Source organism: Berkeleyomyces rouxiae (genome assembly GCF_048999995.1).
Source record: "Berkeleyomyces rouxiae strain 22BRR77 chromosome Unknown BrBRR77_ptg000001l, whole genome shotgun sequence".
NCBI classification, from domain to species: Eukaryota; Fungi; Ascomycota; class Sordariomycetes; order Microascales; family Ceratocystidaceae; genus Berkeleyomyces; species Berkeleyomyces rouxiae.
Genome location: NW_027396491.1, coordinates 3,125,665 through 3,137,884, shown reverse-complemented (window position 1 = coordinate 3,137,884; position 12,220 = coordinate 3,125,665). Strand labels below are relative to the sequence as shown.

The 12,220-nt window shown below is 56.1% G+C and overlaps 2 protein-coding genes across 2 annotated transcripts; both read left to right on the top strand.

Moving 5' to 3' along the window:
- Positions 1-2,406: 2,406 nt before the first annotated feature.
- BROUX77_000904 (uncharacterized protein) lies at positions 2,407-4,074 on the top strand (the record flags this gene model as incomplete). The annotated part of the gene is made up of 1 exon (XM_073753560.1): positions 2,407-4,074. One exon carries the CDS (start codon positions 2,407-2,409, stop codon positions 4,072-4,074), a length of 1,668 nt encoding a protein of 555 aa, XP_073609139.1.
- A 411-nt stretch (positions 4,075-4,485) lies between these two features.
- BROUX77_000903 (uncharacterized protein) lies at positions 4,486-7,986 on the top strand (the record flags this gene model as incomplete). The annotated part of the gene is made up of 1 exon (XM_073753559.1): positions 4,486-7,986. One exon carries the CDS (start codon positions 4,486-4,488, stop codon positions 7,984-7,986), a length of 3,501 nt encoding a protein of 1,166 aa, XP_073609138.1.
- Between the last annotated feature and the right edge of the window lie 4,234 nt (positions 7,987-12,220).

The window sequence follows — 12,220 nt, the reverse complement described above, 5'->3', positions numbered from 1 at the left end:
ACCAGCCATTACATACAAGCATTGCACTCTTGTAACTAGTGAGTACCCGTGTGTACTTTGCCTTGTAGTCATCCCTACCATCACCATCGTCGTCTCCATCACCACTTCAGCCGCTTCGCCTGGTCTCCTGTTCTAGGTCCAGCCTCAAACCTGGCCCGTACCACCATCCAACCAACCAGCGCCGTGAACCCGATCAGCCCAAGCACGTCAAACGCCTCGTGCTCTTGCTTGCACCATTTCCACATTCCACTCCAGCCGCAACGCGGTAACCATCGAGTAACACTTACGTAAAGCACCGCAAGGGTTGTCATGTTAGACATGACAAAGAGACACACCAGCCCAGCGTGGCCCCCAGTCCCCAAGCTTCTTTCTGCTCGCTCCTGATCTCGTAGCGTGATCCTCCTGTCTCTTGTTTGTCCTGTGCCCAGTGAAAAAAAAAATCCTCGGAAGCCGCCGTCTTGCACTTGGCTACGCAGTCTCTGTGGTTCCTTCTAGTCTCGTAAATGAGCCTCAACTTTTTTCTCCGGATCGCCAATACCCCTCTACCTTTTACGTACTGGAAATCCACCTAGGTGACACGGGCTTTGCCACCATTGTTAGGGTTAATTGACTGACAACACCTGCTGCATCCGCTTGTGAGTATGAGGACCTCTGCTAAAAGTCTAGTTAATAGCATGGCAAACGTAGAGTAGCAAGCCAAGCTCACCCATTTAAGCGTTCATGTACATATGAGCCACTATTTATCTTGTTGGAGCCGTTGTCGAACGTAACTTGTAAAGTCGGCTTAGCGAGGTGCAATTAGGGTTATTTTCATGTCATAAAAGTATATAATGCCATGTAGCAAAGCATCCTTCAACAACAAGCAACACACCCCTCCTTGGGGGGTTAGCAAACAGGAAGCAGCGGAGTGGCACCAAGCATTCAAGGAAGCCCAGCATACAAGAGACATCTGGCCATACACAGACGGCTCCAAACTCACGGACGGATGGTCAGGCGCAGGATGGTATGCAGAAAAGGACAGTACATGCCTGACAAGAGGGAACTTTACATGCGGAAAATGGGCGGAGGTCGCAGACGCAGAAATAAAGGCCATAAGTCTGGGTCTTCAACGTCTCCCCATCCAGCAAATCGAGAGAAACCAAACAATCTGGATTTGCTCAGACAATCAAGCAGCAGTTCGGCGTCTGAACAACAAGGCAACCAAGACGGGCACGTCACAATACGAAGTAGACCTGGCAAAGAATTGGATCCAAACGGTCAAAGGAACGCATCCAGGCCTACAAGTGTGCTGCATCTGGGTCCCGGGCCACACGGACATACACGGCAACGACCAAGCAGACAGGCTAGCAAAAGAGGCAGCAGTGGAGACCTGGGAAAGACATATGTCCCTGGCCAGAGCCAAAAGATGGATCAGAGAGGACACTCACGCCAGGCATGAGAAATGGTTCAAGGAGCAGACAGCCATCAAGGACAATGCCTTCCGTGTCAAGCTCACTTTCCCGAAACCAAGGCAAAGCGCACTCCCAGGAGGACCAAGGCACATACAAGGCGCAGTGCTGGCAGCCATGTCTGGACACGGAGACTTCAGGGACTACCACGAACGCCTCCAGCACGAAGACGCCGTCATCACATGCGATGCCTGTGGAAGAGACAAGGATATATCCCACCAGTGGACCTGCAGGAAGAAGCCACGCCCCTAGAGCGCACCCTTTGTCCAGAAGCTGCTGAGAAGCATAACTGGCAGAAGAACTCTGGCGGTGGCCCTCATCAAGGGGACAAAGGACTAAATCTGATGAGCGCCGTTTTCTCTTTCCTTTTGTTTGTTTGAGTGTTTTTCTTTTCTTTTGTCTGATTCGGATCGACGTACAGGGGGTATCTACAGATGGAGTCCTATGGGACCCGTGAGGGTATAGCCGGACCCAGAATAGATACGGGAGGCGGATGAAGGTAAACCAGTGCCAGAAAACTCGGACCCGTGTCTCTGTAGAGCGCAATTGCTCCGGACTCAAAAATCCAAGCGCCATAGTTTAGGAAGAGTATAAATAGAACAACAACAACAACAAGCAACATCAAGCAACGATGGTCTAACGGTTAGGATCTTCGCCTTCCAAGCGAAGGGTCCGGGTTCGACTCCCGGTCGTTGCAACAGTACCTGCCCATCACACGGTGACATACTTGTGGAAGTCACCTTGCTTCGGATAGCCTACCACAACGTCTTTTTTTTTTTTTTTTAATTTTCTTGACACTTGGTAATAACGCTGCTGAGCAGCTCGACATGCTTGGGGCCACCAACATTTTCCTCCATTTTCAGAGGGCACCTTCGACATTTCGACCAAGCTAACAGCTACCATTATTGCAAACTACTTTACTTTATTTTCGCCCCCGGCAGGTCCTGTCATCCCTAAGATGATCGCGTCCGTCCACGCGCCCGCGCCCGCCGCGCCCGCGTCCGCGCCTCCGTCATTGACGTATGCGCAGGCCACCTCGCCCGCCAGCGACCCCTCCCCCGTGCCCACCACTGTCCCCTCCTCCGCGTCGTTCTCGCCGAACCTCGCCGGCCAGGCCCCTCAGGGGCTCCCCTCTTCCGTCGCGCGCGTCGCGACAGGCGCAAAACGCGTCAGGAGCGAAGACGCGCCCCTCCCCCAAGAGGCTCACTACGCTCCCATCTCGCTCCCCGTCGGCCCCGTAAAGGCTCTAGCCGACGCCCTCCGCAACCAGAAAGACGCGGAAGCAGCAACCCGTGATAGGATGCTGAACACTTTCTCGGCCATGGCCGACAACTGCCTGGCCGCAATGGCCCCGCAGGCCAGCGCGCACGAGTCGACGCGCAAACTTCTAGACTTCCTGCAACAGGGTCTTCTAGACACCCTCCAGCACGCCATGACAGGCGCGCCCCAGCCTCCCCCCAACCGTGCCCCTCGCGACACGACCCCCTCCCCGGCGCCGCAACGCGAGCGCCCCGCCCGCCCATCGACCCCGTCAGAGGCACCATCAGCCCGCGACCCCCCTGCTGCCGCTCCCGCAGCGCCCACCGAGTCCTTGGATAAGGAATCCTGGAGCACCGTCGCCCGCAAGGGCAAAAAAGCGTCCAAGGCTGCCCAGCCCGCGGCTCCCTCGGCCGGAGCCCCCAAGCCCAGACAGGGCAAAGCCAGCGTGGTCCCTGAAAAGGCCACCCCCGCCGACAACCGCCTCTTCGTGGTTGTGCCCACCGATTCCCCCCTCCGGAAGCTCTCGCCGGCTTACATCGTAACGAAGGCCAACGCGGGCATCCCCCGCGGCGAGGGCGCAGGCACCGCCACCGCCACCAAGACGGGCTTTGCCCTGACAGCCGTCCGTGACGTCGGCAAATTCCTCAGCCACGCTGAGCGCATCCGCGCCAACCTGACTGCGGAGAAGGTCCACAAGAGGGACGCTTGGTCCAAGTACATCGTACACGGACTGCCAACCTCGATCACGGTCGAGGACCCCAAGACCCCTGGCGCCGTGATGCTCCACCGGGTCACCCTAGACGATGTCCGTCAGGATATCGAACAGGCCTTTGGAGTCGTCTCCGCCAGCGCCACGCTGTCGAAGTACGTTGGCAAGGCGGGCGTGCCCACCTTCCGCGCCCACATCGCCTTCCACGAAGGCCTTGTGGCCCCGTCTGCGGTTCCCCGTCGCGTAGCGACACTCGGAGAGCTGCACATGGTCTCCCCTGACAACACCCTGGAGCGTTTCCCGTTCTGCACACGCTGCCGGGCCCGCCACTTTGACCGCAAATGCCCGGCCGATACCGAGACGCAGTCGTCTACCCCGGCAGCCGCCGCCCAGGGAGACAAGGCCCCGTCCCCAGTGCCCTCCCAGGCGCCTCCCACGGCCGTCACCTCGGCCCCCCCGGCCCGGCCGTCGTCACAGACGAAGAGCCCTTCAAGCTCCCAGGCTTCCCCCTCCCCTGCCTCCTCGGCGCCCAGCCAGCCACCGACCGCCCCATCACAGGCCGCCCAGCTGCAACCCTCCCCCCTGCCCACCTCCAGCGAGTCCCCTGAAACACGGGATTCAATGCAGGTAGACGACAATGACGAGGAACTTCTGTAAATGTTAAGACACCCTAACGACACAGTATTGCAAATGATTTCTGCGAATGTGCAAAGGTCCTGGACCTGTGCACAGTCGTTGCTACATAAGGCGCATGAAGACCAGGTGGATGTGGTCTGCCTCCAAGAGGCCCCGTCAAGCGCAGACCCGGGGAACAGAACGTTCCCTAGGCACCCCTCCTATCAGGTAATAGTCCCGGAGGGTAACTGGCGCTCGAAACCCCGAGTAGCCACATACATTTCGACAAAAAGACACGGGCTTCGCTTCCAAAAGGCCTACATGAGAGAGGAACACCAGGATGTCATCATTGTGGAGGTCCTAATCGGGGGGCGCACATTCAGCATCGTAAACCTTTACAATGCCGGGACAGGTTCGGCTAGGACAGGGGAGGCGCTACGTCTCCTGACCAGCATGCAGCCAGGGCCGCGGTCGGTGGTAGTGGGCGACTTCAACCTCCACCACAGCGCCTGGGACCCCCGGAGCGACACCGACGACAACGACGCAGAGCTTCTGCTAGCCTGGATGGAAGAGCGAGCCCTCCTCCTTGGCAACGCGGAGGGTGAGCAAACCCACGAGTCCGGAAGCGTCATCGACCTCGCATTGCTGTCTTCGGCACTTTTTGTCACGGGCGCGAGCGTCGACCTCCGAGAGGAACTCACCTGCGGCAGCGACCATTTCCCGCTCCTGGTGACCCTTCCTCTGCACGGCCACGCGCCGGCGCCGGCTCCACCCGGCAGGTTCCTTATGGACAAGCTAGACAAGGAGAGGTTCGATGCCGCGTGCAAGGCCGGCGCGACCCGCCTAGACTCCCTTGTCGCGGAGTACCGCAGGGCAGGAAGCCAAGTCCCACAGGACAGGCACATAGACGAGTTTGCGCGACTCCTGCAAAACGTCATTCTGGACGCGCTAATTGCCTCGACCCCAAGGTCCGAAGGAAAAGCCAAAAGCTTTCCCTGGTGGAACGACGAATGTCGGGAAGCCAGCGCCGACCAGAGGGCAGCTCGGGCCCGCGTGAAGCACGCCGGCTCGCCCACGGAGGAACAGGAGGCTAGGGCCGTCCGCCGCGAAGCCAAAAAACGCCTGAGGTCTGCTCTCAGGAGTGCAGCCCGGGCCTTCTACGACGACCTCCTCGCCAACGTCGCGCGGTCCCGAGACATCTTCCGGATGGTCAAATGGAGGACGAAAGCGCCGAACCGGCACTCCCCTGCCCTGGCCCCGTCCGAAGGCGCGGAAGCCACAGTGCAGGACACCACGGAGAAGATCGCCCTCCTTCGCAGGGTGCACATGCCTTCCGACCGCCCAGGCGACGTCGACCCGCCACACATCGCTCTAGATGAGCAAAGACGGACCCGCATCACCAACGGGGAGTTGGAGGCTGCGCTCCGAAGCCCGCGCAACACCGCACCGGGCCCAGACGGCCTGACCAACAACGTCTTGAAACTCGCGTGGCCTGTTTTACAGAGGCAGATCATGCATCTGTTCAACGCGAGCCTTTCCTGGGGCCACCACGCCGCCTCTTTCAAAGAAGCCAAGGTGATCGCCCTCGCCAAACCGAATAAGAAGGACCGTTCTTCGCCGCGGGCCTACCGACTGATCTCCCTCCTCCCGACTCTGGCCAAGTGCCTAGAGAGGATCATCGCCCGCCGGCTCTCTCACTGGGCGCTGGAAGCTGGTCACATCGGGGAGAACTACGCTGGCGCGGTCCCCGGACGCAGCGCGGAAGACATGTGCCTGCGTCTGGCACACTCTCTAGAGTTCTACGCCGACGGCAAGTCAGAATCCTCAGTGCTCACCTTTGACATAAAGGGGGCGTTCGATGCGGTTCAGCCCAACCGGATGGTGAAGAGATTGGTGGAGCTTGGTTGTCCCGCCGAGACTTGCCGCTGGGTGGCATCCTTCTTGTCCGGGCGCACGGCGTCGCTATCTCTCGACGGCGTGGCCGACCCTCTCCAGCCTACAGGCGGCAGCCTGCCCCAGGGCTCGCCCATATCCCCCATCCTGTTCATGCTGTATATGGCTCCGCTGTTCAGGATGAATCTCCCCAGCTCTCTCCGCGGATACGCCGACGATGGCTGCTTGGTCCACTCTAGCTTGTCCTTGGAGGAGAATTGCACCGCCCTTTCTCGCTCGTTGGAACTGGTGAACAGTTGGTGCACAGAGAACGGCATGGCGCTAGACCTCGCCAAGTCTGACCTCCTGCACGTGACGCGCAAGCGCCACGGCCTAAACCCGAGCGCGCGTCTCCCGGACGGTTCCACACTCCAACCGGTGGACCCTCGCGGGACTCTGCGCTGGCTGGGCGTGTTGTGGTCCCGCAACCTGTCGTTCCTGCCGCACATCCGCGACGTAACCCAGAGGACGGCGCCCGTGATCCGAGGCATCCAGATCCTGTCCGGTTGTTGGAAGTGCGCGCCGATTAGGGGGGCTCTCACGGCCGTCCGCGCCTGCGTGGTCACGAAACTGACATACGCGGCGGCCACGTGGTGGCGCCCTGGCCCCTCGCCAACCAAGCCTTCCCGGGGCCTTCTCGGGGCTGCCCACATCCTGGACCGCACGGTCAGGAGGGGACTACGTGCAGCGCTGCCCTTATATTGCACGACGCCATGTGCGATCTTCAACCTGGCATCGGGGTTCCCCCCCATGAGCTGCGTCCTCGACCACCTCCTGGCCTCGGCCGGCATCAGGGCATCTCTAGCCCCGGCAAACCACCCCTTAGGGTTCGGAGACACCGATGGTGGCAAGCTGGGTACGCTCAAGAGGCTACTCCCGCACAGGATCGCCACGAGCCTCCCTGCTAGGTGCAAGGGAGTGCTCCCGACAACCCGCCCCCCGCTGCAAGGCGACAAGGAGGCCGCAGCCGCGGCCCACCAGCTACTAGTCCGCTCCTCGGACCCCTCAGATCTCTGGATCTATACGGATGGATCCAAGCTGAGGGATGACAAGGTCGGCGCCGGCTGGGTGGTCATTCAGGACGGCAGGACCCTGTCCACGGGCAACTGCCCTGCCCCGTTCCGCGCCGAAGTCCATGACGCCGAGGTGCTGGCCATCGCCAAGGCCCTGGCAGAGGTCGACTCATGGGAGAAGCCACAGTGCCGCAAGGTCTGGATCTGCTCCGACAATCTCGCCGCAGTGAACCGGCTCACGTCTCGCTACGCCAAGCCGGGCACCTCCGAGCAGTATCTGAGGCGCGCCCAGATGATCTGCGCAAGCTGGATCAGACCGCACCCAGAGCGGCCACGACCAAGGCCCTGGCCCGACGGCCCACCCGAGGTAGAGGCTATTTGGGTCCCGGGCCACTCCGACATCGCGGGCAATGAGCTCGCAGATGAGCAAGCAAAGCTAGGGGCCAGGACAAACACCTGGCTGGACGGCATGTCGCTCTCCTGGGCCCGCCACTATTTCCGCTCCCGTCTCGACTCTGCTTTCCGCGCCTGGTGGGCAGAGGAGGGACGCGCCATCAGACCCCATCTGCACCGCCCAGTTGAACCCCCCAAGAAGGCTTGGTCAAGTCTCCTTGACGAGACAGATCGCAAGCTCGCCCGCGCAGTGCTGACTGCTCTGTCCGGCCATGGCGACTTTGCGGCCTACCATCGCCGCTTCGAACATGTGGACGCCGTGCTCTCCTGCCCCCTTTGCGGATCGGAGACCGCCCCAGAACATGTTTGGGTCTGCCCCCGGAACCCACAGCGGGTGTCCCGCAGCTTCTTCCAGAAGTTGATAGGCACCAAGCGCGGGGCCACCTGGCTGGCCGCCAAGGCAGCTAAAGCACCCACTGTGCTGCTCGCCCACCGCCGTGCGAGGACTGAGGTGCACCCACAGGCCGCCGACCCTCCCGCTCGCTCCCCGTCGAGCCTACCACCGCCCGCCCCTCCACCTCCCAGTGCGGGGGCTCCCCCGGGCCTCTCGGCTTAGCGCGCGCGCTGCCACTCTCGTCTGTTTGCTCGTTCTCCCTTTCTCTCTCTACTTCTTGTCTTTCCTTTGTTACTTTTCTTTTGTCATGTTCTATCTTTCTTTTGGGTTTGGTCTTCTACAGGGTAAAGGCCGAGGCTTGGGGTCTTGTTTGGGGCCTTACAAGCGAAGGACAGCCATTGCGCTGGGCGGTCGGGGGACCCTCCGTCATTATACTTCGTGCTGTGGGGATTTTCTGTATGCATGATTCTGGGTTTCTGGTGCTTTAGCTTCTGTATGTATTTCTTGGTACTAGTTTTAGTCCCCTGTCGTATGTCGAGAATACCTCGCGAGTAGACAGGTAAATAAAGAATCAATCAATCAATCAACCGACGCCGTACCAATCAAGAGGTAGACAGGTAAATAAAGACTTTCTTCATCATCATCCGACGCCGTACCTGTCGTATGTCGAGAATACCTCGCGAGTAGACAGGTAAAATAAAGACAATCAAATCAAATCTGTCATATGCCGAAAAACCATCGCGGGGGTCGGTAGGCCCCGATGATTAAAGTCTTCTTTTGTTTGACGGGCCCGAGATGGCCCGTGTCCGCCTTACAGCGGACCGTGAAATGCTTTCATGTAGCTTAATCACGTTAAATATAGTCAAGTCAAGTTAGGCCGAAAAACCATCGCAAGTAGACAGGTTAATGAAGAATTTCACTCACCTACCACCACCTCGCTAGGAGATAGGTCGATATAGAACTTCATGACTGTGCATTGGATAACGCACGCTAGATCCTAGCTTACCACTATGGATCTTGCTTTGGACTGATATTTACATACATTTAGACCTGCCCTTTTCACCATAAAACCTTCAAGGTACCGGGAGACATCTTCATATGGAACTTGGTTTATGTTCATATCCAATTCTTTTTCCTTGAAACAACTGAGATTTGACACTTCTAAAGGCCTCGGAAACCGAAACTAAAACTTCGACTTAGGCTTGGCAGAAACATTTGAAGTGGGATATTCATCCCGCTCATCTGCAATATCCCCAAGCGACGTATGATTCATGGGCTATGACTTGAAGGACTTGAAAGAGTGTCCTGGGTGATCAATAGAGGCTAGAGTATTGGTATTTCTGTTCTAAAAAACAGCCACATGTCTAACACACAACTGTCAGAAACTCAATATCTCGCTGGAGAAATTATGCCATGTACATTTCAACACAATGACTTTGGTCTCATGGCAATGGGAGACAGTTGTAAGCCCCGAAGTACCTTTAACGTACATGTAAGGCCTTCCACACCACCATCTGTATCGATATTTCGATCTACGAGTGTTCCACACAAGATCAATTACTTCTGGAACTTCATAGTAACGCGGACACCATCTCGGCGTGGTGGTTGTACGCTCACTACATTACCAGAATGTACACCGAAAGACGCTGGGCGGTAACTTCATCCTTGATTCCTACATATTATATTCACTGCCACCTCCCACTTTTGAAGTAGTTAGTGCTATCCGGTTTTCGTTGTTTCGTTGGGTCTCGCGGACTCTCTTCGCCAAGGAGCACCAAACGGCCCCCAGACGGTCATCCAGACTCAGTGTCAAACTCCTCAACACCGAGCTTTCAGACTACGCTTTTTTCCATTTCATTTCATGCATTTTACATCAATAGGAATGCTCATCAAAAACTCACAAGATGACCAGGCAGGTCCTGGAAACCTGGCAGCGGCGGAACCTGCTGCCGGGATCCTCCGATTCGGACTGCCTTGGTGACCGTAGTCTCCCAACTCCGAAGAAACTGTAGACGCCGACCTTTCAGACTGCGCCTTGACTTGACTATATTTAACACCTACCGGAATCACTAAGATCAAACGACGCCGGATTGGCTACCGGACGGAAATTTAAAGTCCTCCGCTCGACACGCCGCATAGTTTCTGTGTGTTTGGGATGGCGCACCATCCCCAAGCCCCGAAGAACCAGTGGTCCACACTCCGCTATGAGCAGCAAGAAACACAAGTACAAAAGAAAAAACAACATTTTCCCCAGATAAACCCTAACCCCCACAAAGAGTTAACCATCCCCACCGCCATTCGTTCGACCGAGAAACGTGGCCAGACACAAGGTCGACTATCACAATCAGCATGGCATGGAAAAACCCGAGTCGTTGAGCGGGTGAAAAACCATAACAGGTGAAAAACAAATAACGAAATACAAAAAACTAGACAAAGGAAAAAAAAAGTATGTTCAGACTGCGCTCTTGTCACCAAAACTTCATAATGTTAAATAGAAAAGGCCTCTTCCAACAATAGCTCAACATACCAGGACCCAGAATAGATACGGGAGGCGGATGAAGGTAAACCGATGCCAGAAAACTCGGACCCGTGTCTCTGTAGAGCGCAACTGCTCCGGACTCAAAAATCCAAGCGCCATAGTTCAGGACGAGTATAAATAGAACAACAACAACAACAACAACAACAGCTCAACGGCTTAATAGTCTAGTTGGTTAGGACGTCGGATTCTGATTCCGTAAGCCCAGGTTCGAATCCTGGTTAGGCCTTGTGTAACGTGAACCTCGGAGGTTTGCTTTTTGATCCCGACCAACAGGTCCTTGGGATCGTCCCCCTCATGACGACAATCAAATGAAGCCAAAGCCTCGGTGTGACTTTTTTTTGAATGCTACCCAGATCGCCAAAATGTGGGCAATCGCAGCTTAAGAGGAGTTTCGGGTCTGTCGTATGTCGAGAATACCTCGCGAGTAGACAGGTAAAATAAAGACAATCAAATCAAATAAGAGGAGTTTCGCGCCGAGGCTCCTGCCCCCTCTGCGGTGCTGATACGGGACCGGAGCATATCTGAGTCTGCCCCCACAACCCACAGTGGGTGTCCAGCAACTTCTTTCAGAAGTTGATCGGCACCAAGCGTGGAGCCTGCTGGCTCACCACCGCATGAGGCCAGACACACAGGCGCCAGACGCGGCCACACCCGCACTCTCTCTGCCACCTGGAGACGCCGAGGGATCGGCATCTCCCTCTTAGCGCGTCTGCGCTGCCATCACCACCTTCTTTGTTTACTTACTTTTCTCTTTATTCGTACTTCCCTTTGTTGTTTCCTTTGTATTTGTTTTCTGTTTGGTCTACATCAGCGGCGAGGCTAGGACTCTGGGCCAGGTTTGGGGCCACACAAGTGAAGGACAGCCTCCGTGCTGGGCAGGTGGACATCACTTTAGTCATCACACTTTGTGCGTGGGGTTTCTGTATGCATGGTTTGGATTTTGGTTTCTGTTTTTGTATGTAATTTCTGGTACTACTTGTAGTCCCTTGTCGTATGCTGAGAATACCTCGCGAGTAGACAGGTAAATAAGGAATCAATCAATCAATCAGTCCCGCGCCGAGGAAACGCCGACGTCTGGGATGGCGAGCTCGTAGACCGACAGGCCAAGGTTGGCGCCGAGAGAGCCATCATGCCCCAAGGGATGTCACTCTCTTGGATGTGCAGTTACTTTCATTCCCGCGTCACCTCTGAACTCCGCACCTGGCGGTCGGAGGAAGGACGTACCAACAGATCCCGTCTGGGCCGACCTTTAGAGGCGCCTAAGAAAGCTTGGAAAAGTCTTCTTGACGAGGGAGAGTGTAAGTTCGGTCGCACGGCCTTGACGGCACTGTCCGGTCACGGAAACTTTGCAGACTGCTACCGCCGGTTCAAGCACTTGAACGCTGTGTTCATCTCCCCTCTCTGTGACACAGAGACTGACCGGATGATATTATGATAACCGTAACAAGGGATTCTAGTGCTACACTTACCCAAACTTTTGGCTAACATTTGTTGTTGGGTATATGGGTAGGTATCCTACAGACTAATAACAATTTCCAGAGATGAATAATGTCTATAATAACGGTAGGAAAAGCCGTAGAACCTTCTGTTGTACTGTCGGGAATACGAATCAAGGCAGTGCTCATGCGGATTGACAGTGTAGAGTCTAGTTGTCAGACGTCTGGTGACCGCCACCAAAGCCATTTCTAACGTAGGGTTCAAGAGTTGGGGTTTATCGCCTTCATGATATCGCTACTTTAGATCTTGCTAGTTTGATACTTGCCTCTCTAGAATGTTGGAAGAGAAGCGTTGTTGTCGTATTCGTGGATAGCTTTTCCAATACACACTAAATTAATGTCATGTAACTTGGCCTGAAGCACAAGTTTAAGGTGATGAAATGGTCAAAAAAGGCGTGGTAACAGAAACCACTCCTTTAAA